This window comes from Rhineura floridana, chromosome 21, assembly GCF_030035675.1.
Source record: "Rhineura floridana isolate rRhiFlo1 chromosome 21, rRhiFlo1.hap2, whole genome shotgun sequence".
NCBI lineage: Eukaryota > Metazoa > Chordata > Lepidosauria > Squamata > Rhineuridae > Rhineura > Rhineura floridana.
In genome coordinates, this window is record NC_084500.1 from 20548109 (window position 1) to 20573116 (window position 25008).

The window sequence follows — 25008 nt, forward strand, 5'->3', positions numbered from 1 at the left end:
GATTTGTTTAGCTGAGAGGCTTTCTAGCTGGTGACACCACATCTCTATGGAAACAGATGGTGACATTTTAAAGGGTGGGGGAGAGAATAAAAAAAGATTGTGGTATGAAGGTGAAAGCTCTCATTAAAACATAAAGCTTTCCTGCTTAGCAGTAAGAGTGAGGAAAATGAAGAAAACCTCCAGTCTGTGTCCTTTGTTCCACTCTTTGTGTTTTGAGTTTTCCCAGAGGTCCCCCCCCATCCCTGAACATCTTTTGAGTTTTCTCCCTCCCCACTCCCATCCCAGCTCATGCCAGGACTCTGGTGGTAGGAACAGAGAGGGCGCTGTGAGTGCATTGTTGCATTTGACTTCATCATCCAGAACCCCAACCCTCTTGGCTTTGGGGGGAGGAGAGTGGGTTTGGGTGCTGAGCTGAAATGCTCTGTGCAGTTCCTGCCTGGGTTGGCTTGCTTGGCTTTCCAACTCGAGCCCCAGTGGGGGGAGAGAAGCCCCTCCCCACCACCAGCGCATGCCCTTGTCTTTCTGGGCTCATCCCCCACTGGCCCCTGCAGGGAGCCCCTGCCTAGTTTTGATTGGTTCCTAGTGCTATTCCTTTTTATGGCATACACACTTTGTAGAATCGATTAGATTATCTCATTGTTTCTTTAATGTGAGTTTCTGCCTTTTTTTGGTCTCCTAATCTTCCAATACAGGCATATTGGAAACAAATCTAATAAAATCATAGACAGCGCATCCTGGAGTCTGGCTTCTTATTTTTGGTGTTCCTCATCTCCCCCACCCCTTACATCTTTTAGGATGTGTGGCAGCAAGTGTCAGTGGCTCCTCATTAAATCAGGGATGGAAAGCAGCCCGCAAAGTAATAAGGGAGAAAGGAGACAGAGAGATCCTGCTAAAGATGGCAGAGCAGGGCTTAAATTGTTGGGCTTTTTGGGGTGTGTGTGCTTGTCCCACTTACTAGTTGTGAAGGGCCCCTGAGCTGCTGTGTTAGAAGGCTACAGTGCTGACCATGATTTGAGTACAGTTGGTGAGAGTTGGGGGTTGTGGCGTTACTCCCCATCTTTTGAACAGCTCCAGCAACGGGAGCAGCTGTGACTAGCCTGGAGCTGAAGAAATTGACGAAGGGAGAAGCCAATCCTGGCCTGCAGGTGCCCAGAGGCCAGCCAGGAGCCTCTGGTGTCTTCCTAACTGCAGAAGGGATGTACTGCACATACTCTTAGGAATTTGGCATGTGCCCCATTGTCACACATTTGCTCTTGTGCATCCCTCTGCCCTTTTCTGGTGGGGCAACCATAGATTCATATATAAAATCCGAGTGATTGCTGTCTGGTCCCTATATGAGACTTCTGGTTTCCTCTAAGGTACTCTCATACCCACCCCCCATGCCTGTCACTTCCACTCCAGCAAGGGACAAATCAGGGTTTTATAGTGCAACCCTTTACATTATTTTTATTTATTTATTTGATTACATGTATATCAAAGGCCTGTTGTGCTCAGTGGGACTTACTCCCAGCTAATAGCATAGGATTGCAGCCTTAGCATCACTCGCAGCAATTGTGTTTTGATAAAGCAAAGCTTTCAAAGGGGGGCCTTATTTGATGTGGAAAATATATTTAGGATTTCTTTTTAGAGTTTATACATGTTCTGTACATTCCCCCCCTCTAGAAACTTGTGCAGACTGGTGTCAACCAGAAGTCGGACATTTAGTGTCCCTGGTCCCATGCTGTGGAACACTTTTCCAAAGGAAAAGCACTTCAGACACTTGTTTTTAACTTTCAGGTATTTTTTGAAGACTAATGCAAACAGGTCTATGAAGTTTTTAAAGTTTTTCTTCAGTACTCAGTCATTTTAATGACTGTTCTGTATTGCTTTTAAAGTTTTAATATTTAATAATTTAATATTTATAATATTTAATTTACACAATATTTAATAATAATTTGTGAAAGGGTGGTACATACTTATATATATATATAAATAAAGAAATAAATTTCTCTCCTGTTGCTGGTGTGATCTCTATGGTTTACGACACCCTGGGGATGTAGTCCACTCCTGGATGGAAGGTGTTAAGCTTTTAGCCACCCACCGCCAGTCGAAAGCCAACCCGGGAGGCGGGCACTACTTTATCACTCTACTCTCTCTCTCTATGGGCGGTGAGTTGAGTTGCGCTCCCACAGAGTTATGAAATGGATGGAGAGGGCCATCTCCCTGGATAGGTCATTTCCTGGTTCCTATTTATAGACAGCTTTTTAGGGGGACCTCACGAAGCAGTTCACATAAGATTATTACAATAAGTAATGGGTTTTTTAAAAGTTACAATAAAATGGAAAAGACAGCTTGTTTAAGAAGAATCTGCCACTGCTTCTCCTTTCTCCTCGGGTCAAGATGGTTCTACTGCAGGTTCCCTTGAGAGGCCCATGTTTAACACGCACACCCTGCGGAAGCAAGTGACAGCTGCACATAGAAGTCAGTGGAAGGATCCCGCATTGTGATAAGGCCAGGAAGCGGCTCCTGCAGCGGCCACCCTGAAAACATCGGCAACCGCACCTCCTCCCTCCCAAAAAGAAGGGTTTTCTTTTTTAGAAGAATTGTGTTTCGCGAGAAGCATCTTAAACCTTGCTGAGCCGTTTTGACTAATGCAGACGCAAGCCATCATCCCGACATGTGGCCGACCGGAGAGTTCTCTGACCGGAAAGAAGGCACGCACAGTAGTCTACAACACCATCCTTGCAGTGTAGTCTAGTGTGAATATGGCGGGTCGATGGTCAGGCTGGGAGTTGTCGCACAACGTCGCGGAGCTCCCCGGGGCAGCGACCCTAAAAGAAACCCAACTCGGAACGGCCGCTCTAGGTTCTGCCACCGTGGGAGCTCGTTTGCATCCGGAAGTGCAAGGAGAGTGGTGCTCTAACCTTTTTGTTACTCTTCGTTCGTTACCAGTTGTTTGCATCACGTGCCCAGTGAGAGCGACCTCTTCGAATCCCAGCCAATCAAGAGGTGCTCTGGCTTCGACCGCGGCCCTTATTGGCCATTGTCGTCACGTAAGCCGAACGAGGCCGGAGTCGGCCGAGTTTTCTCCTCCGGCCTCCTCTTCTTCTTCCTCTGGCGGAGGTGGCCGAGATGGAGCCAGAGGAGGGGCGGGAGCGCCTCAGGTGAGGGAAATACTAAGTGGGCTGCAACTGCGCGTGCGCACAGGTGGGGTGTGACGTAGCGAGGGGGGTTCCCTTCCTGACCTACGTGGCCCCGCATCTGCTGGGGGCGGAGAGCGTCAAGAGTGTCCCTAGGAATGTGCAGAATGCACACATATTAGTTCCATTTAAAGTCGGCTCCCTCCTTCCCCGCTGGAGTCACCTCTGGGGAGGGTCCAGTCCCCCGCATGGCATCCCTTCCCGCCAGGAAGGATGAATTTGGGAGTGGCTGGGCGGGCTTGGTCTTGTTCCCCTGAAGTAGCCCTTTGGGCTGCTGGCACAATAGCTTACCAGGAAGCCGAAAGGGCGGCCTGTCGGGATTTCTGGACCCCATGACCAGCCTCAATCCCTGGCTAGGCGCTGCTTCTTACAGCAAAGCCCCGGGGGCAAGATTACACCAGCCTCGCTCCTGATAAGCGTGTGATGCGGCCCCCCAGCTCGTCATGGTAATAACCGCAGGAAGTGCAAAAGCCGATTTTCGGTTGCAAAACCTTTGCTGGAATTTTGGTGCTTCCTCCGGGGAGGGGAAAAGAGCTGCTTATTTAACAGGTTTTGGAGTGTTTTGTTTTGCGAAAGGGACATGTGTGGATACGCTGCCAACTCCCTATAGATTGGTCCCCATTTTCCAGATCAGGATCCCTCAAAGAAATACAGCCCACGAGTGCGGCTCTTTTGTTACCTTTCCGATACTTTTCTCTTCAGTAAACTGCTGTTCAGATTTTTAAAAGCTCAAAGCTCTGTAAGTCCCAGGTGCCTGGGCTTCGTGGAGTGGTGGCACTGCTTGGCTTATCCAATTTGTCTTTCCTGTTGTTTAGCAAGGCTCCCAGATGCTGCTGGGCTCTTAGTTGCCATCAGCCAGCATGGCCAGTGGTCAGGGATGATGGGAATTGTAGTTCAGAAATGTTTGATTGGGAGGCCACAGGTTTCCGACCTCTGGATGATCCCTTCATGTGACTTATTAATAACATTTACTGGAAGGCCTCATTCAGGCTGTAGAGCAGGCTGAATGCACCCAACACACGCTCCTGACAGCAGGCAAAGACTCCAGTGGCTGCCTCTCAAGTTGCAAGTCCTGAACCCCAGACCTCCTTCCAAACTAGAGACTGTATTATCAAATGCTGTTTGAGGGGTCCCTGATCAGATTTGGTTCTTGGCTTGGCAGTCTCTCTGGGAAAGCCAACAAAACTGTGCAGAGCCCATACTTCAAGTCCAGTGATTATACATCTGTGACAAAACGACAGAAACATGTGATTGGTCTCAGTTAACAATAGCTTTACTTAGGCCTCCAGGCCTCAGTAGCATTAAAGCTCTGAGAATGGAATGTGTGAGTGCGGTGGGACTTGAAGGCTTATGAGGGGCGAAAAAGGATGCCTTTTCCCTGGCTCTGAAATGCCTTTCAGTGTGGCTGAAGGCACCCTTACTTAGCTTGTGCTAGGAGTAAGGCTTAATTTTGTGGATAAGGAAGGGGCTGGCTTGTGCAGCTGTGGCAAGCTGAGCAGGCCCTAGCCAGCTGGGGAGGACTAGCCTCAGAGGGAGGCAATGGGAACCCCCCTCTGAATACCGCTTACCATGAAAACCCTCTTCATAGGGTAGCCATAAGTCGGGATCAACTTGAAAGCCGTCCAACCCTTGTTCAGGAGTTGCTCTGAGGCTTTTCCGGGGTGGGGATGCCATCTCTCCTGCTGGCCACATGGCGTCTTTGCAGTGTGAAGAGATGCCTGAGGATTTGCTCTCTTGTCTCCTCGCTAGACTTGGAGAATGCACCCCTCTTTCGCAGCTGCTTTGCCATCGGTAGCAGTACCGGCTCCAGTGGCCGCATGCAGCTGCGGCCGCATGTGGCCCAACTTGTGGCTTGCGTGGAGGACGACAGTTTGGACAGTGAGACTCATGAGGAAGTCTCATGCACAACAGAGGAGGCTTTTCAGATCTGTGGGAAGAAGCAGAGGGAGAAACTTCCAGAGATCAGGTGCCTTTCCCCAGCCAGCCTCCTCCTACAGCACTCAGACATTTTTAGGGCAAGGTTACAGATAACACAGGGGTGGGGGGGGAGAGAGGAGAGATGATCATGTATACGTGTGTTGAAGGGGAGCCAGGTAGGACGTCAAAGAGGGTCTGGTTCCACCTGTGTTCGTATTTCAGCTGCGTTGTCTTTTGTGTGTCTTTGAAGGTTGCACTTGGTCACCTGGAATGTGGGTACAGCTTCTCCCCCTCCTGAGGTCACCTCATTACTCCAGCTGAACTGGCAAGGCCAGGCAATGGACATATATATCATTGGGTAGGTATTTGGGGAACAAGATTTGGGGCAGGATTCCATCCTGGCGATGCTGTTTGTAGAAGCAAAGAGACTGCATTCATGATCACTGTCCTGCTTGAGCACTTTTGCAAAATTTGCACTCCTCCCACCCTCAGTCCCTACTTTAGAAGGGCAGGCCTCTGGGTGTAGATGATGTGGGCTGTAGATGAAAGAGCTCCTTCAAGACTGGATGTTCTTGTTTTGCGTTTTTAGAGTACCATCTCTACAAGTGATTATGGCATCCAGTGTTGCACCATGCCTCTGTCCTTTGCAGATTTGTGCCCCCTTGTGGTGATGTCGCACTTCATCCCTTTGCTTTCACGGGGACATAGGCCAGGGATGGGTTTATTGGCTGGTAGGGAGATGGGCAGCACACTGAAAACAGGAGACCTACCAGCAGCTCTAGGTGCTGTTTGTCAAAATGAGTTGGCAAGGCTATCCGCGTTAACTCTTGGAGTGTTCAGTTTACAGGAGGTGAACTCCAGGATTGTGAATTTCCTGTCTGACTTAGCTTTTGATGATCCTTGGAGTATTTTCTTCATGACGGTTCTTTCTCCTCTGGGCTACATCAAGGTAATTGCCTAATTTTTCTATTGATTGTCTGTGGCTTGCATCTTGCTCTGTGTTCTCCTGACTTGGTTATTCTGGGATGTGAAGCTACCTGCCTTTCAGCAGGTTGCCTGAGTCTGGGCTCTGCCTCCCTTCCTGGCCAGCGTACAATCACGGCAAGTGCCCTAGAACTTGCCTTCAATGTGCGTGGAAGGCATCCTCTGTGGTTGCCCCCATCCCCTGGGGACTCAAGACTGCCTCTTGGAAGTAGGGGTTTTAGGATTGCCTCTTATACTGGAAGTAATATTATGACTGTTCACTCTTGCACTGAAGTTAGTATGCCTCTGAATACAAGCTTGCTGGGGTTGATGTGTGATGCAGTGCTGTTGCACTCATGTTCTGTTTGTGAGCTTCCAATTGGGGCATCTTGTGGGCACCCCCTTGGCCTGATCCAGTTGCAGGGTGGTTCTTAGGTTCTTTTGATTTAGAAATGCTAAAGTTTGGTTTGGTCATAAGAAGCCCGTACCTACCACCTAGGGTCACAATGGATGCATGTTAAAATAAGTACATAAATATACCATTTATCTGTTTCCTCCTGCGCTTGGTCTCCAGAATTCTCCTGAGCTTTGGCATTCCACTGCTCTTAGTCAGAAACACCCCCATTGCCTCTATCAGGGCTGTAGGGCTGTGCGGCAAGAGGTGCTGAGCATTGCTTCAGCTCCATTTGTCTCAAATGCCACCAAGAATGGAGGAAACAGGCTTTCTTTGGGCCTCGCCTTCAGTCTCCTGAAACCGGGGAGATGGACTTGCCTTCCTCTGGCCCAGCAGGCAGAGCTTTGATTAGTTTCCTAGGCCTGAGACTCACAGGGGCACCAAGCACCTGTTACAGGCAGAATTTGGACACTTTTGCCCCGAGATGCAGGAGGTGGGGTCGTTCTTCAGAGTTACTAACTTTCCAGGGTGGGCTCTAGTGTCTTCTCTCCTCCGCTTGCAGGTATCTTCCATCCGCATGCAGGGCCTCCTCCTCCTGATATTTGCAAAGCAGGCCCACCTCCCCTTTCTACGGGACATTCAAAGCCAGTTCACTCGAACAGGCCTCTATGGATATTGGGTAAGCAGCTCAAGTGTTGCCTGGGTACTTTTTATGGCTTTTCAAAATACAACTTAGTCTTGTCTTTTGCTTGTTCTCTCTGGTGTTTTAAGTTACCCAGCTGCATGTCAAACTTGCCAGGAATAAATGGAATAGAGAATTTTACTCTTGCTAATAAATTAAAGTTTAAAAACCCCTAATATTTTTTGCCTGCAGAGTTTTAAGTCCTGCAGAGATCTGTCTGTATGACAGTGCAGAATTGGGCCTTCTCGCTTTTGCCTATTGTGTTCAGGCAAAGATATAGGGAAAGTATGAAACATGCTATTTGCTGCTTAGGAGGAAGCAGTGTGGTTGGTCTGTTTCTCAGAGCAAAAGTGTTGGCATTGCTGATGATTGCAAATTTGCTCCTCGTTTGGCTTTTTAACTTTTCGGGACAGTTACATGCCCAAAGTGCCTTCTAACACTCAAAGTAGCAAACTTTTCTGTCTTGGAGGACTCCTCTTTCCCTTTCTTGCCTTCAAAAAAGTTCAGCATTGGTACTGCCTTGTGAGTTTGACCAATATTTATGAATGGTGGATGTTGCTTCTGTCATGTGCTGAGAAAGTAAGAGGCTGGTTCCCAAAATAGCCTCAAGCACTGGCATTGTGTGATCTCGGGGAATTGATGTGTCCGTGGCCTTGGCTTCTAATGTCTTACAGGGAAACAAGGGGGGCATCGCTGTGCGCATGTCTGTCTATGGGCACACAATCTGTTTCCTGAATTGCCACTTGCCAGCCCACATGGAGAATGCAGAGCAACGGCTGGATGACTTTGAGCGCATCCTGGAGATGCAGCAGTTTGAAGGGGAGAAGATCTCCAATGCCCTGGACCATGAGTGAGTGGCAACTGAATCTGGCCAAGCCTGTCCTGTTATCTTGCTACTAGGAAAAGAGGATCCAGAGTGACTTGAAGGTCTCTGTTTCCTATGTTGATTTCCTGTTCGTGTAGGGAGTCCATCTGGTGGTTTTGAACCTTAGTGATATCGTTGGGGAGAGTGTCTTCAAGATGGTTGTGGAAGTTTGTAGTCTAGAGTGTATTCAGAGCTCCACACAAAACCTACAAGGGACAAAACTCCTGTAGGGAGGAGGTCTTCAGACCAGCAAGTGGTCCTATTCTGAGCTTGGAAGTCTTCCCTTCTGCTGTTCCCTTGTTCTCACTGGCAAGGAAGAAGGGGTGTGTGCCTGTATCAGGGAGGGAGCATCCCATTTTGAGTCTTTTTCTGGAAACCATTGTTGTAGCTGTCATAGGTAGTAAGCCTGACATCTCTCCCAGTTGTGCCAATTTCAATACTAGGTGATGCTTGGGGGGATGGGCTTTGGCTTTATGGAGCTTCATAAACAAAATCATGCAATTTAAAACTGGACGAGGGGGCAGACTGAGGAAAGTGGAGAGCTACTGGTGGTGGGTTGCTAAGTTCTCCCGTGTTCATCTCTTAAGTCTGCCTTGTAGGTTTCTCTTGCTCTTCTTCAGTTATTTCTCCTTCTTCCTGAAAGCATTCTCTTCTGGTTTGGTGATTTGAACTTCCGGATCGAAGATTATGGTCTGCATTTCATTCGAGAGTCAATAAATAACAGCCGATTCAGTCTCTTGTGGGAAAAGGACCAGGTATTATCCCCAGGCTGTGTGCAGATGGCCAGTGCACACCACCACCTGGCCCTTAGGCTCTCCCTGATGGAAGAAGTTCCAGGGTTCGCTGTTAATTTCACCCATACGGGAATCACCACCCATAAGCAATTTGGCAAAAGATTTGTGAATGTTTACATTTTGCTCCTACCATTTTTGCGGTATTACTTCTCCATATCTATTTCACAATTCCCCACAAAGTCTCTAAGAGGAGGCGATGAACCTCTGATTATAACTCATGTGTGGGGTCCTTAAAATTGTCCCCAGATTATGCTTCTGGCCTTTGAGTTGGCCTGGTTGCTGTTTTGTGTTTCTAAACTTTTTTTTTTTAATAATTCAGCTTAACATGGCTAAGAAGAAGGAACCCTTTCTTCAGGAATTCATGGAGGGGCCCCTGAAGTTCAAACCCACTTACAAGTTTGACCTGTACTCTAATGACTATGACACCAGGTAAATGCTTTGTTGAGGGAGCAGAGGTGACATTTGGGCTGGTGACCCCCCCCCTTCCCGTGGGTCTTGGATCTGTAACTAGGCAGGTGAAGCTGAAGAAGTAGACTAGGCAGTCAAGTAACCAAGGAGTCGTTTTGGGAACAAGAGGAGTAGCCCTGGTGAGCTGAATCGCCACTGCTGCAGCTCAGTCCTCCCAAACAGCCAAACCAGGAGATGTGTTGGGATTTTTGCACTAATATCTGTTTGTATTTCCAGGAGACAGAAGACACTGTTCTGGTTTAAGTAAGGAGATTTTGATGTGCTTCTTCCCAGAACTTTAGAATTTTAGACTATTAGATTCTTTCTGTATAATTTTAAGCTATTAGTTTCTTTCTGTAGGAGGGATTTCAAACTGTCACTGCTCTTTTCTCTCTGGCTGCTGGAGGCTGATCCTAACGTGTTAATTGGCCTGATGGTCCTGGTATGAAAAACAGCCTCTTGCACATGTGTCCAGTGGAGCATCTCCCGAACAGTGATTATTGGGGATGTGAGAAGTGGCTGCTCTTGAGCCCAGTAGCCTTTATGGCTTAAACTTTCCCTATGGCTTGTCAGGTTGCATCTCTGCTGGGCCTCCTTAGGAGTCAGGAAAGGCTTCTGCACTTGCCTCCACAGGGCACAGAGGGCTGTTATTTAGTCAGCCTTGCTGCTTTAAAGAGGTTTGTTCATTTGCTCGATTGCTGTGATGAATGGGATTGTCCCTTGTGTAGCTTAATCCCTTCAAATCTATCCAGGAAGACCTTCAGGATGGGAAAGGAGTGAAAAGGCTGAATCCTAAGCTGCCAATAACTCTTCTGGTGGCAAGAGTTCGGCATTATAAGGCAAGCGGTCTTCCTCTCACGCTTTCCCACCAGCCTTCTGATGGTGAAGTGGCCCAGGCAGTGCTTGTCTTCTGGTTATGGCTGCTTCATAACAGCTTGTGAAAAACTACCAGATATGGATATAGGACCAGAAATGGGGGTGGGGTGGGGGCACAACTACCAACGGTGCCCAAACCTCAATGTGGGCAAACTTTTCCTGAGCACTCAACCATTTTTGTGAACTTGCAATGTTCCCATGACTTAACATGTGGGCCACTGTCAATGTAAAGCTGCCTCTAGTTGCTATTACCTGAGTAACACTTCATTGCTACTAACTGACGTTCGTTTTCCCATACCAAGTTGATTAACCTCCTGCTCCTTCCCCTGCCTTTCTTTTACATCTGCTTTGTATGTTGTCTGGTTCGGCTGTGAAATGAATGGTGGCAGGGATGTTTACAGGAGTTGTTACCCCCCCCCCAAAAAAAAGCGCCTTATGACAGTCACCGGTGGCTTCTGCTGATGAGGGCAGCTGGTGTGTTCTCACTCCTTCCCCTCTGCTCACTTTTGCAGTGGGAAGAAGCGGAAGCCTGCATGGACAGATCGGATCCTCTGGAGGGTGAAGCCCCTCTTGCACCCAGCCTCTGAAGCAGGAGAGACGCCTAAAGAGCAGGCCGTTTGTGTGTCCCAGCACAGCTACATCAGCCACATGACTTATGGCATCAGCGACCACAAACCTGTCACAGGGACCTTTGAACTTGAGGTAGTTAACCCCCTTTCTCCAAATGTAGATTTGCCTCTTGGTAAAGGGAACCTGGAGGCCCAGGCTCTGGTCCCTTGCGTCCAAAAAGCTGCTGGACAGATAAAGCCAGGCTGCTGAAGACCTGTGAAGATGTTCCTCTTCACAAGCTTTCCAGTTTTGGCACCATCGGGGATGTATTTTCTGATGATATACACACACCCAAAATATGCAAATCCCAACCTCAAAAGGTAGAATTGGGTAGGAACAAAAAGATGTATGAAATGCTGCTAAAATGTGTGGAAGAATAAAATGCAAATTTAATCCTACAAAGAGTATGAACGTACAATAAACATATGAATGACATTTCTAAAATACAATAATTATGGTCTCAAGTGTCCAGAATGATGCCAACATCAAGCTGATGTGCCAGACAAGGAATGTACTAATGCTAGAGACCAAATGCTTTTCAACACGGCCCTCCCCTCCCCAGGTCTTTCTCAGGTGTCAATGAATTTGTAACATGCAATGTTGCCACCAGATGTTAGAGTCACATGGCTGATCGGTATTGATAAGGTGAGCTGCCCTGCAATGGGTACAATACAGAGTAGTGCTGAATATGAGCCGACAGTGTGATATGGCTGCAAAAAAGGCAAATGCTATATTAGGCTGCATTAACAGAAGTATAGTTTCCAACTCGTGTGAAGTATTGGCTCCCCTCTAGTCAGCACTGGTTAGGCCTCATCTTGAATACTGCATCCAGTTCTGGTTTCTGCACTTCAAGAAGGATGCAGACAAACTGGAACAGGTTCAGAGGAGGGCAACAAGGATGATCAGGGGACTGGAAATAATGCCCTATGAGGAGAGACTGAAAGAACTGGGCATGCTTAGCCTGGAGAAGAGGAGGGGAGATATGATAGCACTCTTCAAGTACATGAAAGGTTGTCACATAGAGGAGGGCCAGGATCTCTTCTCGATCGTCCCAGAGTGCAGGACATGGAATAATGGGCTCAAGTGACAGGAAGCCAGATTTCGACTAAACATGAGGAAAAACATCCTAACTGTTAGAGCCATATGACAATGGAACCAATGACCTAGAGAGGTAGTGGGCTCTCCGACACTGGAGGCATTCAAGAGGCAGCTGGACAGCCACCTGTCGGGAATGCTTTGATTTGGATTCCTGCATTGAGCAGGGGGTTGGACTCGATGGCCTTATAGGCCCCTTCCAACTATACTATTCTATGATTCTATGATAATAAATATACATGTCTCACAAAACTAAAAACCTTGGTCTATTTTCTTTCTTTTATGAAACTCGCCGATCTTACTACGTTTACTGTACACATATGATAAATGTATATGGTGATAAAAAAAGGGAGCATTTTACTACTTGTACCCAATGTGGCAAATGTGAATAATACCAGATTCAAACAAATTAGGTTTTGATGAAGCAGTATCAAATATAGCTATCTCTGTAAGTTAATGCACTACCTTAAGGGCAGTCTCACCATGTATGTTTTTAGGGTGTCCTTCAGATTTATGATTCTAGATGTCAGCCATCCACCATGCATTTTAGAAATTTCATTCATATATTAACTTTATATTCATGTAGTAAGTAAGATTAAAGTTGCATTTTATTTTTCTACACATTTTAGCAGCACTTTACACAAGATGGATACGTTGCAGTCTGTGTATCAAAGAGAAATTGTGAGCTCACTTACGGCTGTGTAGAAGGAGACCCCTTGCACCTTAGCAGAGTTTGTTCCAGTAACAGCTTCATCTCTACATTAAAAAGGCTGTTCTTGGCCTTTGTCTTCTTGGCCCATTTCAAGTTTTCCCCTGTGTAGGTGCTTGCAAACTGCGATTGACTCAGCCATCTAAATTGGGGAAGTCTCTTGTGAGTCAGCAGGCCTTTTTCAAACTTTAAGGTTCATCATCTAGTCTTCGCAGTGTAGCTTTTGTTTGAACAGCAGCAACTGGGGATTCTTAACATTTTCAGAGAGTTTTGATCATGAAGAGCTGATGGTGGTGAAGAGGTGGCTGTGGAAGGCTCCCAGGTCATATTTTAACCCAATGCAGTTTCTTTCCCCTCCTCTAGATGGAGCCTCTGGTGTCTGCCCCACTAGTCCTGCTACATCCTGTGGGCCACTGGAGTGCTGAACAAGATGCCACCGTCAGCTACTCCACGGCTCCTGAATTTCCAAGCAGTGCCTGGGACTGGATTGGTCTCTACGAGGTAACATTGCCACAGTTTTGTGCTGACAGAAGGACTGTGGCTCAGTGGCAGAGATCCTGCTTTGCATTCAGAAGGTCCTATGTTCACTTGCTGGCATCTCCAGATAAGATTGCTTGAAACCCTGGAGAGCCACTGCATTAGCATAGGCACCACTCAGCTAGATGAACCAATGGCTTGGTTTTCCTCTGTTCCTTTGAGGGCAGGATGTGGAGGGATTCTGAGAAGGAGTGTTTCCTCACTAGCCATTGCATGAAATCCCAGGCTGTGGAAGCCATCAGTTTGGTGCTTGTGGGATGGCCTGCTCTAGAGGTATTAGCTGATCTACACCATAAGAAAATTAAGTGTTATATCCATGATAAACATTTGGTCGTCATTGAAATGACAGTTGCTTCTTGCGAAAGAGGCTCCCTGGCCCCTCTGTGTGGCAGCTTATGTCAAGGACGGTCTCCTGTTCAGAGTACCCACAGCTCTGAGAGAATTTTGGGTGCCCCGCAGCCGAGGGCAGTGGCTGGCCCTGTAACACATTAGGAGTGGCACTAAGTGAGCTAAGCAAAGGGTTTGGTCCCCTTGAGGGGGGGGGGGTGAGGGAGGATTGTGCTGCTAACTTGGCACAGAAACAAAGGCAGGCCTAGAAACAGAGCGAGCCTTGCAAATGGCAAACCTTGTGCCTGAAGATGCTCATTTTCAAGAAAGCATCAAAGAGCCAGGATAATGAGTAGAGACTTGGTTGTCTTTGGTGCAGGAATCTTGGCTTCCTTGGGCCAGATGTGCTGTCTCAGCCTCTAAACCCCACCTATGCATTGCCACAAACGCCTTGGAAAAAAGATTCCAAGCTTCCAATACATAATTGTGTGGCCTTGGCCTAGTCCTGTTCTTCTTGGCTCATTTCCTTATCTCTATAACCTTGTCACACACTTAGCAGTATTTGAGTGTGAAACATTCAGTTTGTATCCTACTCATTTGGCTTTGTTGTTATGTGCCTTCAAGTCGATTACGACTTATGGCGACCCTATGAATCAGCGACCTACAAGAGCATCTGTTATAAACCATCCTGCTCAGATCTTGTAAGTTCAGGTCTTTGGCTTCCTTAGTGGAGTCAATCCATCTCTTGTTTGGTCTTCCTCTTTTTCTACGCCCTTCTTTTCCCCCCAGCATTATTGTCTTTTCTAGTGAATCACATCTTCTCAAAGTATGATAACTTCAGTTTCATCATTTTAGCTTCTAATGATAGTTCTGGTTTAAATTGTTCTGAAATGGAAATGGACTGCCTTCAAGTTGATCCCGACTTATGGTGACCCTTGAATAGGGTTTTCATGGTAAGCAGTATTCAGAGGGGCCTCCCTCTGAGGCTGAGAGGCAGTGACTGGCCCAAGGTCACCCAGTGAGCTTCATGGCTATGTGGGGATTTGAACCCTGGTCTCCCAGGTTGTAGTCCACCACCTTAACCACTACACCACACTGGCTCTCTAATTTGTTCTAAGACCCAATTTTTTTGTCTTTTTCGCTGTCCATGGTATCTGCAAAGCACTCCTCCAACACCACATTTCAGATGAGTTGATTTTTCTCTTATCCGCTTTTTTCCCCACTGTCCAACTTTCACATCCATACATAGAGATCGGGAATACCATGGTGTGAATGATCCTTACTTTAGTGTTCAGTGATACATCTTTGCGTTTGAGGACCTTTTATAGTTCTCTCATAGCTGCCCTCCCCAGTCCTAGTCGTCTTCTAATTTTTTGTCTATTGTCTCCATTTTGGTTAAAGATTGTGCCAAGGAATTGACAATCCTTCACAAGTTCATTGTCCTCATTGTCAACTTTGATAATTACTGCATTCCCTGGGATCCCCTTTCTTTGGAATTGGATGTATATTGAAAGCTTCCAGTCTGTGGGCTGTTGTTTAGTTTTCCATATTGGTTGACAAATTTTTCTCAAAATTTGGACAGATTCAATCTCAGTAACTTGTAGCAACTCTATTGGTACGCCATCTGTTCCTGGTGATTTGTTTTTTCTAAGTATTTTAACATCTGCTTTCACCTCACATTCTAAAATTTCTGGTGGTTCATCATACGTTTTGTCCGTGAATGATCCTTGCATCTCTTTTATATAGTTCTTCAGTGTATTGCTTCCATCTTTTATTTCATCTCGGTCAGTCAGTGTGTTTCTCTGTTGATTATTCAGCATCCCTACTCTTGGTTTAAATTTCTCTTTAATTTCTCTTATCTTTTGGAATAGGGCTCTTGTTCTACCTTTTTTGTTGTCCTCTTCTATTTCTATACAACTATTGTAATAGTTCTCTTTGTCCCTACATACTAGTCGCTGTATTATTGCATTTAGTGTTCTGACCATGTTTCTCTCTCCTTTTGCTTTTGCTTTCCCTCTTTAACCATTTTAAGAGTTTCATCAGTCATCCATTAAGGTATTTCTTTCTTTTTAACTAGAGGTATTGTCTTTTTGCATTCTTCCTTGATAATGTCTCTGACTTCAATCCATAGTTCTTCTGGTTCTCTCTCAACTAAGTTTAAAGCCTCAAATCTGTTCCTTATTTGATCTTTATATTCTTCTGGGATGTTATTTAAATTGTATTTTGGCATTATGATTGCTTTGTTCTTCTTTAGCTTTATTCTGATTTTTGATATTACCAGTTCATGATCTGTACCGCAGTCTACTCCTGGTCTTGCTTTTGCAGAAAGTATGGAACATCTCCATCTTGGGCTCCTGCTGGGAGGAAGGGCGGGATATCAATCAACCAATCAATCTTCTGCTACCAATTATATAATCAATTTGATTCCTATATTGACCATTTGGTGATGTCCACGTGTACAGTCATCTTTTCGGTTGCTCAAAAAATGCGTTTGCAAGAAACAAATTACTAACTTCACAGAATTCAGTAAATCTTTCTCCTGCTTCATTTCTATCCTCTAAGCCTCATTTCCCCGCAATTTCTAGTTCTTCTCTGTTCCCTACTTTTGCATTCCAGTCCCCCATGATTATCAGAACATCTTGTTTTGGTGTCTGATCGATTTCTCCCTATACTTCCGCATAAAATCTCTCCAATTCCTCTTCTTCTGTGTTTGCCATTGGAGCGTAGACTTGGAACTCGTAGACTCATTTGGCTATGCAGAGCAAATAGCTCTCATAGTATACAGGTGGTCATTGCCTTGGCAACCAGGTTGTGCTCAAGTCAACTTTTTATTTGGTCTCCCTTGCAGGTGACATTCAGGCATGCAAATGACTATGTGATGTACGCTTGGGTGCAGGACAATGAAATTTCCTCTGAGGAGGATGCAAAGCAGGTGAGGGGGAAATCATTGGGATGTTCATGGAAGGCTACTTTGCTTCAGATGTTTTGCTGAATGGTACCTGCCTTTGCTTCCTCCTTCCCAGGTTTATCTCAGTGCAGAGGAGCTGCCGGCAGCTGGAGGAGAGTTTCTTCTGGGTTATTATAGCAGCACAATGCAATCTATAGTTGGCATCAGCCTGCCCTTCGAGGTAGGGGGCTTGGGGTTCTTCTAGTGGGAAGCAGCCTTGATCTGCTTTATATGCATGAGCAGAGCATGCATAGTGGCCCGTTTCAGCATCTTGTACCTCCAAGCGAGCCACAGAGCATTGTGGGTTCTTTGCTTAGGGGAGCATCTCACGGGGACGTGCTTGGCTCCAGAACCACCCCCGCCACCTTGGCCCAGGTCTTTTCCTTTTGAGCGACATGGAATTCGCTTCAGGGGGTTCCTCCGTTCGGTGGTGGACTTGGGACAAACTTTTGTAGTACCTGAAAATCCACTTTGGTTCTGCCTGGGACCCCACCCTTAATGCAGAAGTCCCCTGAGTTGCCTTTTGCATGCAGTTCCCTCCTGGGTGGGAGTTTCATCCCAAACTCCTGTTTAGGCTTCTCTGGATTTGGCTTGGCCCATTTTGACAAATTTCTGCAAGAGATTGCTGTGCCCCCCTGCCCCCTTTTTGCTTTGCCCTCTCTCTTGCTGCTGCTTCTCTGGCAGGTGGCATGAGGCAACGTGGACCATACAGAGCTCAGTGGCAGAGAACCTGCTTTGCACGCAGAAAGGAAAGGTGGGATAGAAATGTAATAAGTAATTAAAAAGTGGGCATCTCCTTTCCTTCCAGGTCCGGCCAAGCAGAACGTTGGCTGAGAAGGATCTGACGTGGGATGGAGTCAGCGAGACGGAAAAGCTTTGTGATGACAAACCTCCGTGTGACTTTTGAAATGTGCATGTTGTGAGGAGGGTCCCCTTTCCTCTGCTTTAGGAACATGCCTTTCTTTCTGAAGAAAGGAGGCTGGATGCACACATAGTCATGTGAGTTTGAGCAGTTCCCACCATCGGTTCTTAGGAAATAGTTTTATCTCTGTCCCAGGAGGTTACTCTTGCCCTGGACTTGCACTGCATCAAGGCTGTGTCTACCTTCAGAAACAAGGACCTTGACTAATCACAGCTTTCCTGAGAGGATCTTCTGGCATCCTCCTTCCAGTGGCTTAGCACTGGGCAGAGGGCAGAGTTTATTCCTGAGGACTGCTGCTGCTTCCTTATTTTTCTAGGGGATATTTTAGGAACCAGGCAGTACATTGCAATATTAAATAGTCAATAATTTGTTTTTGGTTTTTTTAAACCAGCATTCCAGGATTCAGCTCCCAATTCTTATGAAATGCACTTAGAGTTTATTTGGGAGCTGAGATGCATTTTATATTATAGCTGAAGAGAAAATGCAGCCAGCTGTTACATCTTGGTTGATTGGAAATGGACGGTTGAAGGGAGGGAGGAATTTGCACAGCTCATGGCTTCTGTTACCTTCTACTTCCTGCCCCACACTGTGGTAGTTTTAATCTCCTTCAAAGATCTCAGTGCTTGAAATTTGGGAGGTAACCATACATCCAACAAACTGACTTCTGCTTTGATTTTGGGAGTTCCTGGTAGTCTGCCTTATAACAAAAATCATGCTGCTAATTCCACCTGGAGTTATTTCAAGCTGTATAATCAGAGTAGTCAATGTGGTGCCATCCAGATAATGTTGGACTCCAACTTCTATGAGCCCTAGCTAGAACGGCCAATGGCCTTATAATTTTAGGAAGGAATAGGATGAGGTTCTGGGACCAGTCCTAATCTGGATGTGTTTTCTTTGTCTTTGCACCTCTTCCATCTTTGGAAGTGCATGCAATCACTTGAGGGCAGCCTGTGGAAGTGGGCTGGTTTCTTTATCACAGTTTTGTGCAGTTTCTGGCTCCACACAGTGATGGCACGGAAAGCCCTTGTCAGGTTGGGCTGCCATGCTGCACTGTTGGTGTTCACCATGCCCATATAATGGGGGAGGTAATTCCCTCATGCATGCATAAGATTTGGACCCATCCATGGAGACTGTTGTGTGTGGTTGTGACTCAGATTCTCCCTTTGCTGCTCAGGCTCCTGGACACTCCATGCTGCTTATGTGAACCCTTTGCACTTGCAGGTCACTTGCCAGAAATTGGGGAGGGGGAAAGAATATGGATGCCTCTGAAATCTGGGCACTTGTCAGCTGTTTTTATGATTAGGTTTTCCGTGAAGAGAAGGGAGAATAGGAAAAACCTAAACTGACATAATCAGTGTTGTCCTCGTGGTGGGTGACCGACCTTTTGACTAGAGGGAAGGGAAATGCATCCACTGAAACCTTAAATATGAGCACTTTCTATTTGTCTTGCCTGAATTGTCCCTGTTGCATCTGGACTAGATGAGGCCAGTGCCTCCCATCCTGGCTGGTCTTTCTGAGAAGGCAGGAATATTCTATTGCCTAGAGCCAGGTGTTTAAATATGGGAGGCTTTTAAACAAGGGTGAATTTCTGCATGCCTATAACCAGACTAGCTTCAGTCACTGCCTAATGGATTTAAAGTATCTTAAGTTTAAGTTGTGGCAAACTGACAACAGGATTTTTATATAAATTGGCCATCTAATGTGGGATTGTCCCTTGTAACCTAAGCCTTGCCATTGTAGCTGGGACAGGAGGCTCCTTTTCTGCAAGTCATTTTGTTACATGCCTGAATCTTTTTTTTGTGGTTGCTAAGAGGGTTTTTCATGTTGTTCCATAAACACCTGAGAGTCTGCCTGGGGCCATTGCCATTACTAACATTTTTAAAAGAGTGCTGTTTGAGTACTGTGTTGAAGCCTGGGGGAGGACTGTAGCTCAGTGGTAATTTGCCTTGGATGGAGAAGGTCCCAGGTTCAACCTCCAGCATCTCCAGATAGGGCTGGGAGAGTTGCTTTAGTGTAGACAGTATTGAGATGGACCCAATGGTCTGGCTCAGTAGACGGCAGGTTCTTATGTTTCTCTGTGGAATTTCAAGTGTATGAAAGAGATTAACCCTAAGAATTGTTTGGCAGTCAAGTATGCTCTGACAACAGCGTGCACACGCACACATAACAGATGTGGCAAATGAGATGTTCTGCCCTTTCACTCTGCCAGAGAGTCTTCTGGCACTTATAAGACTAACAAATTTCTTGTGGAATAAAGCTTGTGGAGATTTGGGGGTGGTGGTGTCACACGTCTTGTTACTGAGTAGGTTCACAGTTTGGAGCGTCATTAGATGTGGCCCTGATGTTGGTGCCTAAGTGAAGATACTTAAGAGATCACCACTGGATTGTCGCTTGTTTCTGGGTGAAGTTCAAGATGCTGCTGTTCCTTTTTTTTTAACCCTAACCCTCTAAAGGGCACCTGAAGGACTTCTGCTTCCTCCCATATGAACCTGCCTGTTCACCGAGACTGCTGTCTTGAAGTCCAGCTCCAGGTGGTGATTTGGGATGGGGCCTTCTCTGTGCTGGTGCCTTGCTTGTGCAACACCTTTCTAAGGGAAGCACACCCAAGATCCACTTAAAAAAAACCCTTATAGGTAAAAAGTAAGAACTTCTTGTTTTCCCCAAATCTGCACATTATTTCCTCTTTTACTACTGCTCCTGCTGCTCTTGACTGCTTAGATTGTATTGTGCTTCTGAACTGACTTATTTTATTCTAGACTGTAAGCTGCCCAGTAGTCCTTGAGGTGGAGCACAAATGGTTTAAGTGAATAAAGAACAAATATTAAATCTAGTAAGTCTTCAAGGTGTCTGGTCATTCTGTTCTCCCCGTCGGTGCTGCTGTTTTTGAGCCACAAGGGGGCGCTCCTGAGTAGACAGACTCTGCTGCAACTGTTCCAGCTGTTCACAGGGAGCCGCCTCTTCTCAGCAAGCAGAAGCAAAGCAGATGTCTTCCAACATTAGCAGCGATGGGCCTGGCTTTAAATGTGCATTGTGTGACCTGAACCTGGTGTGTGCATGTGTGTTAAGAGGGAGGAGGAGGTTACAGTGGGAAAGGGTATAGTTTCTGTTAGGATGGAAAGGAACAGGCTGTTGCTGAGCTCAGTGCCCCTGAATTCCCTAGTATTAAGTTTTAAAACTTGTGATGCAAAGGAAATGGAAATATCTTTTAACTAAAAGTTTTTTTCAGAGTCTCAAAACAGGCTGTTATGTTTTGTCTCCCATCAGTGGAGGGAAGAGTGGGGGAGGAGGGAACAGAACTGATCACTTGCCTCTGATGTGCCAGTGAACTGCTGGCATTTCTGGAACGGGTGGGTGGATCTGTCTTTAGTAAGCTAATCTCTGCAGAACAAGAACACTGGCTCTGCAATGGAAGGTCTTTTAATTAAAATCTTCCCAGTTTGTGATTTTTCTATGCTTTTGTGGCAGAGTATAGTTTTTTTGTGGGGTGGGAAGGAAAAGGATGGGCTGTGGATGGGAAGGAATCTCCAAGCAAGGAATGACTGGCTCCACAAGGCATGCATGAGTGGGGGAGCTCAAAGGGAAGAGATGGCAACAGCCAGGGTAGGGGTAAGGTTGGAAAGTGTTTGAGGGGAAGGCCTGAAATGTAGAAAGAACTTGAGACAACCTTTTAAAAATCAGCTAGATGTATAAGAAAACTGGAAGAAAATCTCTCCACTAACTCCCTTCCTGTTTCAGCACAGTTCACTTGTTTATGAACTGAATTAATCCTGTTCCTGGATTTCCTCAAAAATCAATGCTATGTTAAGAGCTGTGCTCTAACATGGCCTTCCTCTACCTGGTGCCTTCTTGGTCCTTTTGGACTGCAACCCCCATCAGACCCAACATCCTATGGCTGTGCAGGGTGGGCCTGATAAAAGTTGCAGTTGAAAACACCTGGAGGGCACCAGGTTGGCAAAGGCTGCTAAAGCAATTGAAAACATTTTTTAAGCTTTGTATTCATCTGTGAGGCACAGAAACATGTTATGCCCTCCATAGTCTAAGCAAGCCCCCCACTCCACTCCTGGTGACATGCAGGTTGTTAGCACTGGTGTTCCTGCAGAATACATGAAGCAAATCAAGTGGAGGCTGGGCGGGAGGAAACCATCACTGGAGCATTTTGTTACATAAAACCTTCCAGGCAGCGATATTGTTTTTGTTTTTAAAAAGCATATCTGGGTTGCCTGTGTAGTTAAGCACTCTGGAAACTAGACCAGAAAACTCAGTGGGAATTTTGATGGCAGTGAAAAGACTGGGCAAGCCTGGCATTCTTGGGCATTTGCGAAGTAGGTGCTCCGAAGCCAGTCCCTGATTCGGTGCCACTGAGGAACTGGAACAGCATTCCCCTTGGCCTGCCCCTGCTCTATGGGCATCAGAAAGGACTACGCCTCTTCAAGCAACTGCCCCCTCTGCAGCTATGTGCCACCCAAGCACTCCTCAGAGAGAGAAAGAGCAGCTGCAAGCAGTGGCCAGCCTCTCCCTCCATGGGGGGAGGCTGAGCCCAGCAGGCGGCAGCAGCTGCTCCTTCCTTCTCTCACCACCTGCCCTCCTCTGGGCGGTGGCAGCAGCTGCTGCTATTCCTTATTGCCCCACCCCACTCAAAGACACCCGAGATAAAGGTGCTCTCTAACTAAAGGCAGTAATGTGGGGGCAGTCAGCACTGAGAAAGGTGGGTGGGATTTCTGGCTGTTCTCTACCACTCTGAGCTCTTGTGGCTTCAGACCCAGAGAACAATTGTATATATGTGTGTGTGTGTGTGAGAGGGGGGGTTCTGTACTGTAGGAGTGTCAGTAGACAAAGGTGCAGATGAACCTGCCTGCTGCAGTTTGAGGGTCAGGCCACAAGGTATTTTGTGTGGCTACTTTGGAGCTTTTTATTCCCAGCAAGGACTGAGGACTTGGGGAGTGCCTCCTGTTCCCTCTGAGAATCTCCCCACAGGCACTCATCATCCAGGACTCTTCTGCACAACTACTTCAGGCCTGGGAGTCCTTTTTTTTTGGCACCGTATGAGACAGCCACAGACTCATCCTTGTCTGGCCTTGGCCAACTCTTTTGTTTCAGCCGACGGGCCCAATCTGTACTAGGGAAATAACCAGAAGTCACAGATTGATCGTGTTTAAGGATTTTTTAAAAGAATTAAAGCTGCCACAGGCTTTCTGTCTGGCCTTGGACCAGTAATTTTTCACCACTCTCTGTTAAGGTTGAAAGGGCCTCTGGTGAGAAGGGATGGTTGTGAGTCAGGTGGGAAGAGCCTGCAGAGGGGGAGGGTGCCATCCATCTGTGGGAAATTCAAACAGGACCTTTGCTGCCTAGATTAACAAACTAACTAGAGTAATCCTCCAAAACAAGAGAGCAAAAATTTGAAATATATAATTGGGGGGGGGCAGACCCCTTTTAAGCTGAGAGAAGTGGGTAGCATAGAGCTTTTGGGTATCCAAGACCCTTTTTCTGGCCAAGTGATATGACTAATTATGTGAGCAAGCTGGAAACAGCCTTTAAGTCAGACTGGGTCAAATTTGACAGTGTTGGGGTGGAAGGTTTGGCAGTGTAATCCTTACTTTAAAATGTGTCTGTTAATTTTACTCCCCTCAGATGAGGCTGATCCAACCTTTACTTTGCAACTCCTTTCAAAAATTCAGAAGCTGCTGGTTTCTTCAGCTTTCGCTTGCTCAGGGTGAGGCAGGCTGGGGTGTTGGACAGCCTCTGGGTCTGCAATCAAGCCTTTGTGCTCTGAGATCCCATGGCCAGGGACTGGTGTGTGCAATGGCATGAAATAATGACAAATACCTGGTGATGCCGGCAGACTGCAATTGCCCAGTATAGAGTGCTTGCAAAAGTAGTCAGACCCCTGACCAATGCTCTCATATTATCTCATATTATTGAATTACAAATGGTACACTGTAATTCTGTTTGTTTTTTATGTTCCTTACAAACATTTCCCAACATAAAACCAATGTTTTACAGTAATTGATTTTGCGTTTCAGTGTTTCAAAATAAAATATCATATGGAACGAAATTACAATGTCCCATTTGTAATTCAGTAATATGACAGCATTGGCCAAGGGTCTGATTACTTTTGCAAGGCACTGTAGATGAGGAAGAAGCTCCCTCTGAGGCAGAAAGATCTTGACAGATGACCCTTGCTTGTCTCTCTCCCCCCCCCCCGGCTCTATTATTATTATTATTACTATTATTATTCACAAGATGAACTCAAAGTCAATCAAATATTTAAACCAATATAAAAAAATAAAACAAAATAAAAGTTAAAGAAAAAACCCACTCCTTGATAGACGCTACAGCATCAAAGTCCTTCCAAAAGCCCTCCAAACTCAAGAGCCGAATGCCCAAGAGAGGAGAAATGTTTTTGGTTGGCATGTAAAAATAGACAATGAAGGCACCAGGTGTGTCTCTCTGGGGAGAGTATTCCACAAGCAGGGAGCCACCACTGAAAAGGCCCGTTCTTGTGCTGCTGTATGAGAGGCCTCCGATGCCAAACGCAGGGTCCGGTTTGGTTCACACAGGGAGAGGTGGTCCTTGAGGTACTGGGGTCCTGAGCCACATAAGACTTTATAGTCAAAACCAGCACTTTGCATTGAGCCCAGAAACTAATTGGTAGTCAGTGCCACTGTGTCAGGATTGGTGTTATGCGCTCAAGCCATCTTGCTCTGCTCAGTCTTCCATGGGCTGGTCCTCAAAGTATGCTTTCAAGCCACCTCAGTGAAATCACTTGGCCATGTAGCCAGAGAAATCTGAAGTTCAAGCTTTGCAGGTTCCTTCCTACAGCCTACATTCCCCCCACCCCTTATAGGAGGCAGGAGGAGCCTTAACTGGCCTCCCAGCTGTCTTGGGGATAAATAGCGTACCTCTGCATTTACATAGCACAACTTCATGTAAACAGGAAATGTTTCCAAGATATTTTGAATGTTTTCTGGTCCCTAAAAATATCCTCTGATAAGAGCTATTGTTTCTTTCACAACTGCTTCCTGCAACCTAAATTATGATTTCCCTGAGAGGGAGAAAAGAAGCCAGAGAGTGCCCAGCCTTGGGAGTCCCAGAACATTGACTACTGCCGTACCTGATTATCCTGAAACGTGGACCAAGCAAGGCAGTTCCTCTCCAAAGAGCAGAAGACAAAAGTTCACAGAAGACTGGTGGGGCTCCTTACCAAAAGATTATTACAGCCCTTGGGAGTGAATTTCCAGAGCGATCTCATCAGGAAGCAGTTGCAGGAAATCACTGCAGGGTGGGGAAAAATTGGCTGTGTAAATCCACCAGACCATTCCTTCATTCCCCCTTTGAAACCCGGATAGTGGTTGTGACACCATTGTGTTCTCAACTGCACTGCCGGCTACTTAAAGATGTTTCGTTATTTCAGTGTATGCCTGATTCATTTTGAAGTAACTGATTCGCCACACAGATTAAGGTGAGCTGTTTAAATCGTATCAAGGCCAATAGGAGTTTAAAATTCTTAATGGCATACAGGTTTCCAGCTTAAATCTATCAATTTCCAAAATCTCATTTTGAGATTACCAAGGAACAACTTATTGTTTGAGGGAAACCCAATCTTTCATCTCCCTTCTCCCCGTTCCCTACCTCATTTTGGAATATGTCATTTCCCCTGTTATGCTGCCAACACCTCAGAGGCACGATGATTTCAGAAATACAAGGCTTATCAGAATGGTGAAAAGTCTTGGGAATTCACACTGATT

At 46.3% G+C, this 25008-nt stretch overlaps 1 protein-coding gene and 1 long non-coding RNA gene across 3 annotated transcripts; one reads left to right on the forward strand and one right to left on the reverse strand.

Moving 5' to 3' along the window:
- Window positions 1–2502: 2502 nt before the first annotated feature.
- On the forward strand, window positions 2503–20093 carry INPP5K (inositol polyphosphate-5-phosphatase K). 2 transcript variants are annotated; one of them, XM_061605454.1, is made up of 12 exons: window positions 2503–3143; window positions 5347–5454; window positions 5937–6045; window positions 7016–7132; window positions 7810–7985; window positions 8644–8755; window positions 9114–9223; window positions 10630–10819; window positions 12894–13031; window positions 16243–16326; window positions 16418–16522; window positions 17150–20093. In XM_061605454.1, the coding sequence occupies exons 1-12, from the start codon at window positions 3112–3114 to the stop codon at window positions 17246–17248; spliced, it is 1380 nt and encodes a 459-aa protein (XP_061461438.1). In that variant the 5' UTR covers window positions 2503–3111; the 3' UTR covers window positions 17249–20093. The 2 variants fall into 2 exon arrangements, with proteins under 2 accessions (XP_061461438.1, XP_061461439.1); XM_061605455.1 differs by lacking the exon at window positions 2503–3143 and adding an exon at window positions 3222–3625.
- On the reverse strand, window positions 3596–25008 carry LOC133374461 (uncharacterized). Its single transcript, XR_009759898.1, has 4 exons — window positions 24893–25008; window positions 24375–24535; window positions 4748–5106; window positions 3596–4403 (listed from the first exon to the last, which is right to left on the reverse strand). It is a non-coding gene; the product is annotated as an uncharacterized LOC133374461 (long non-coding RNA).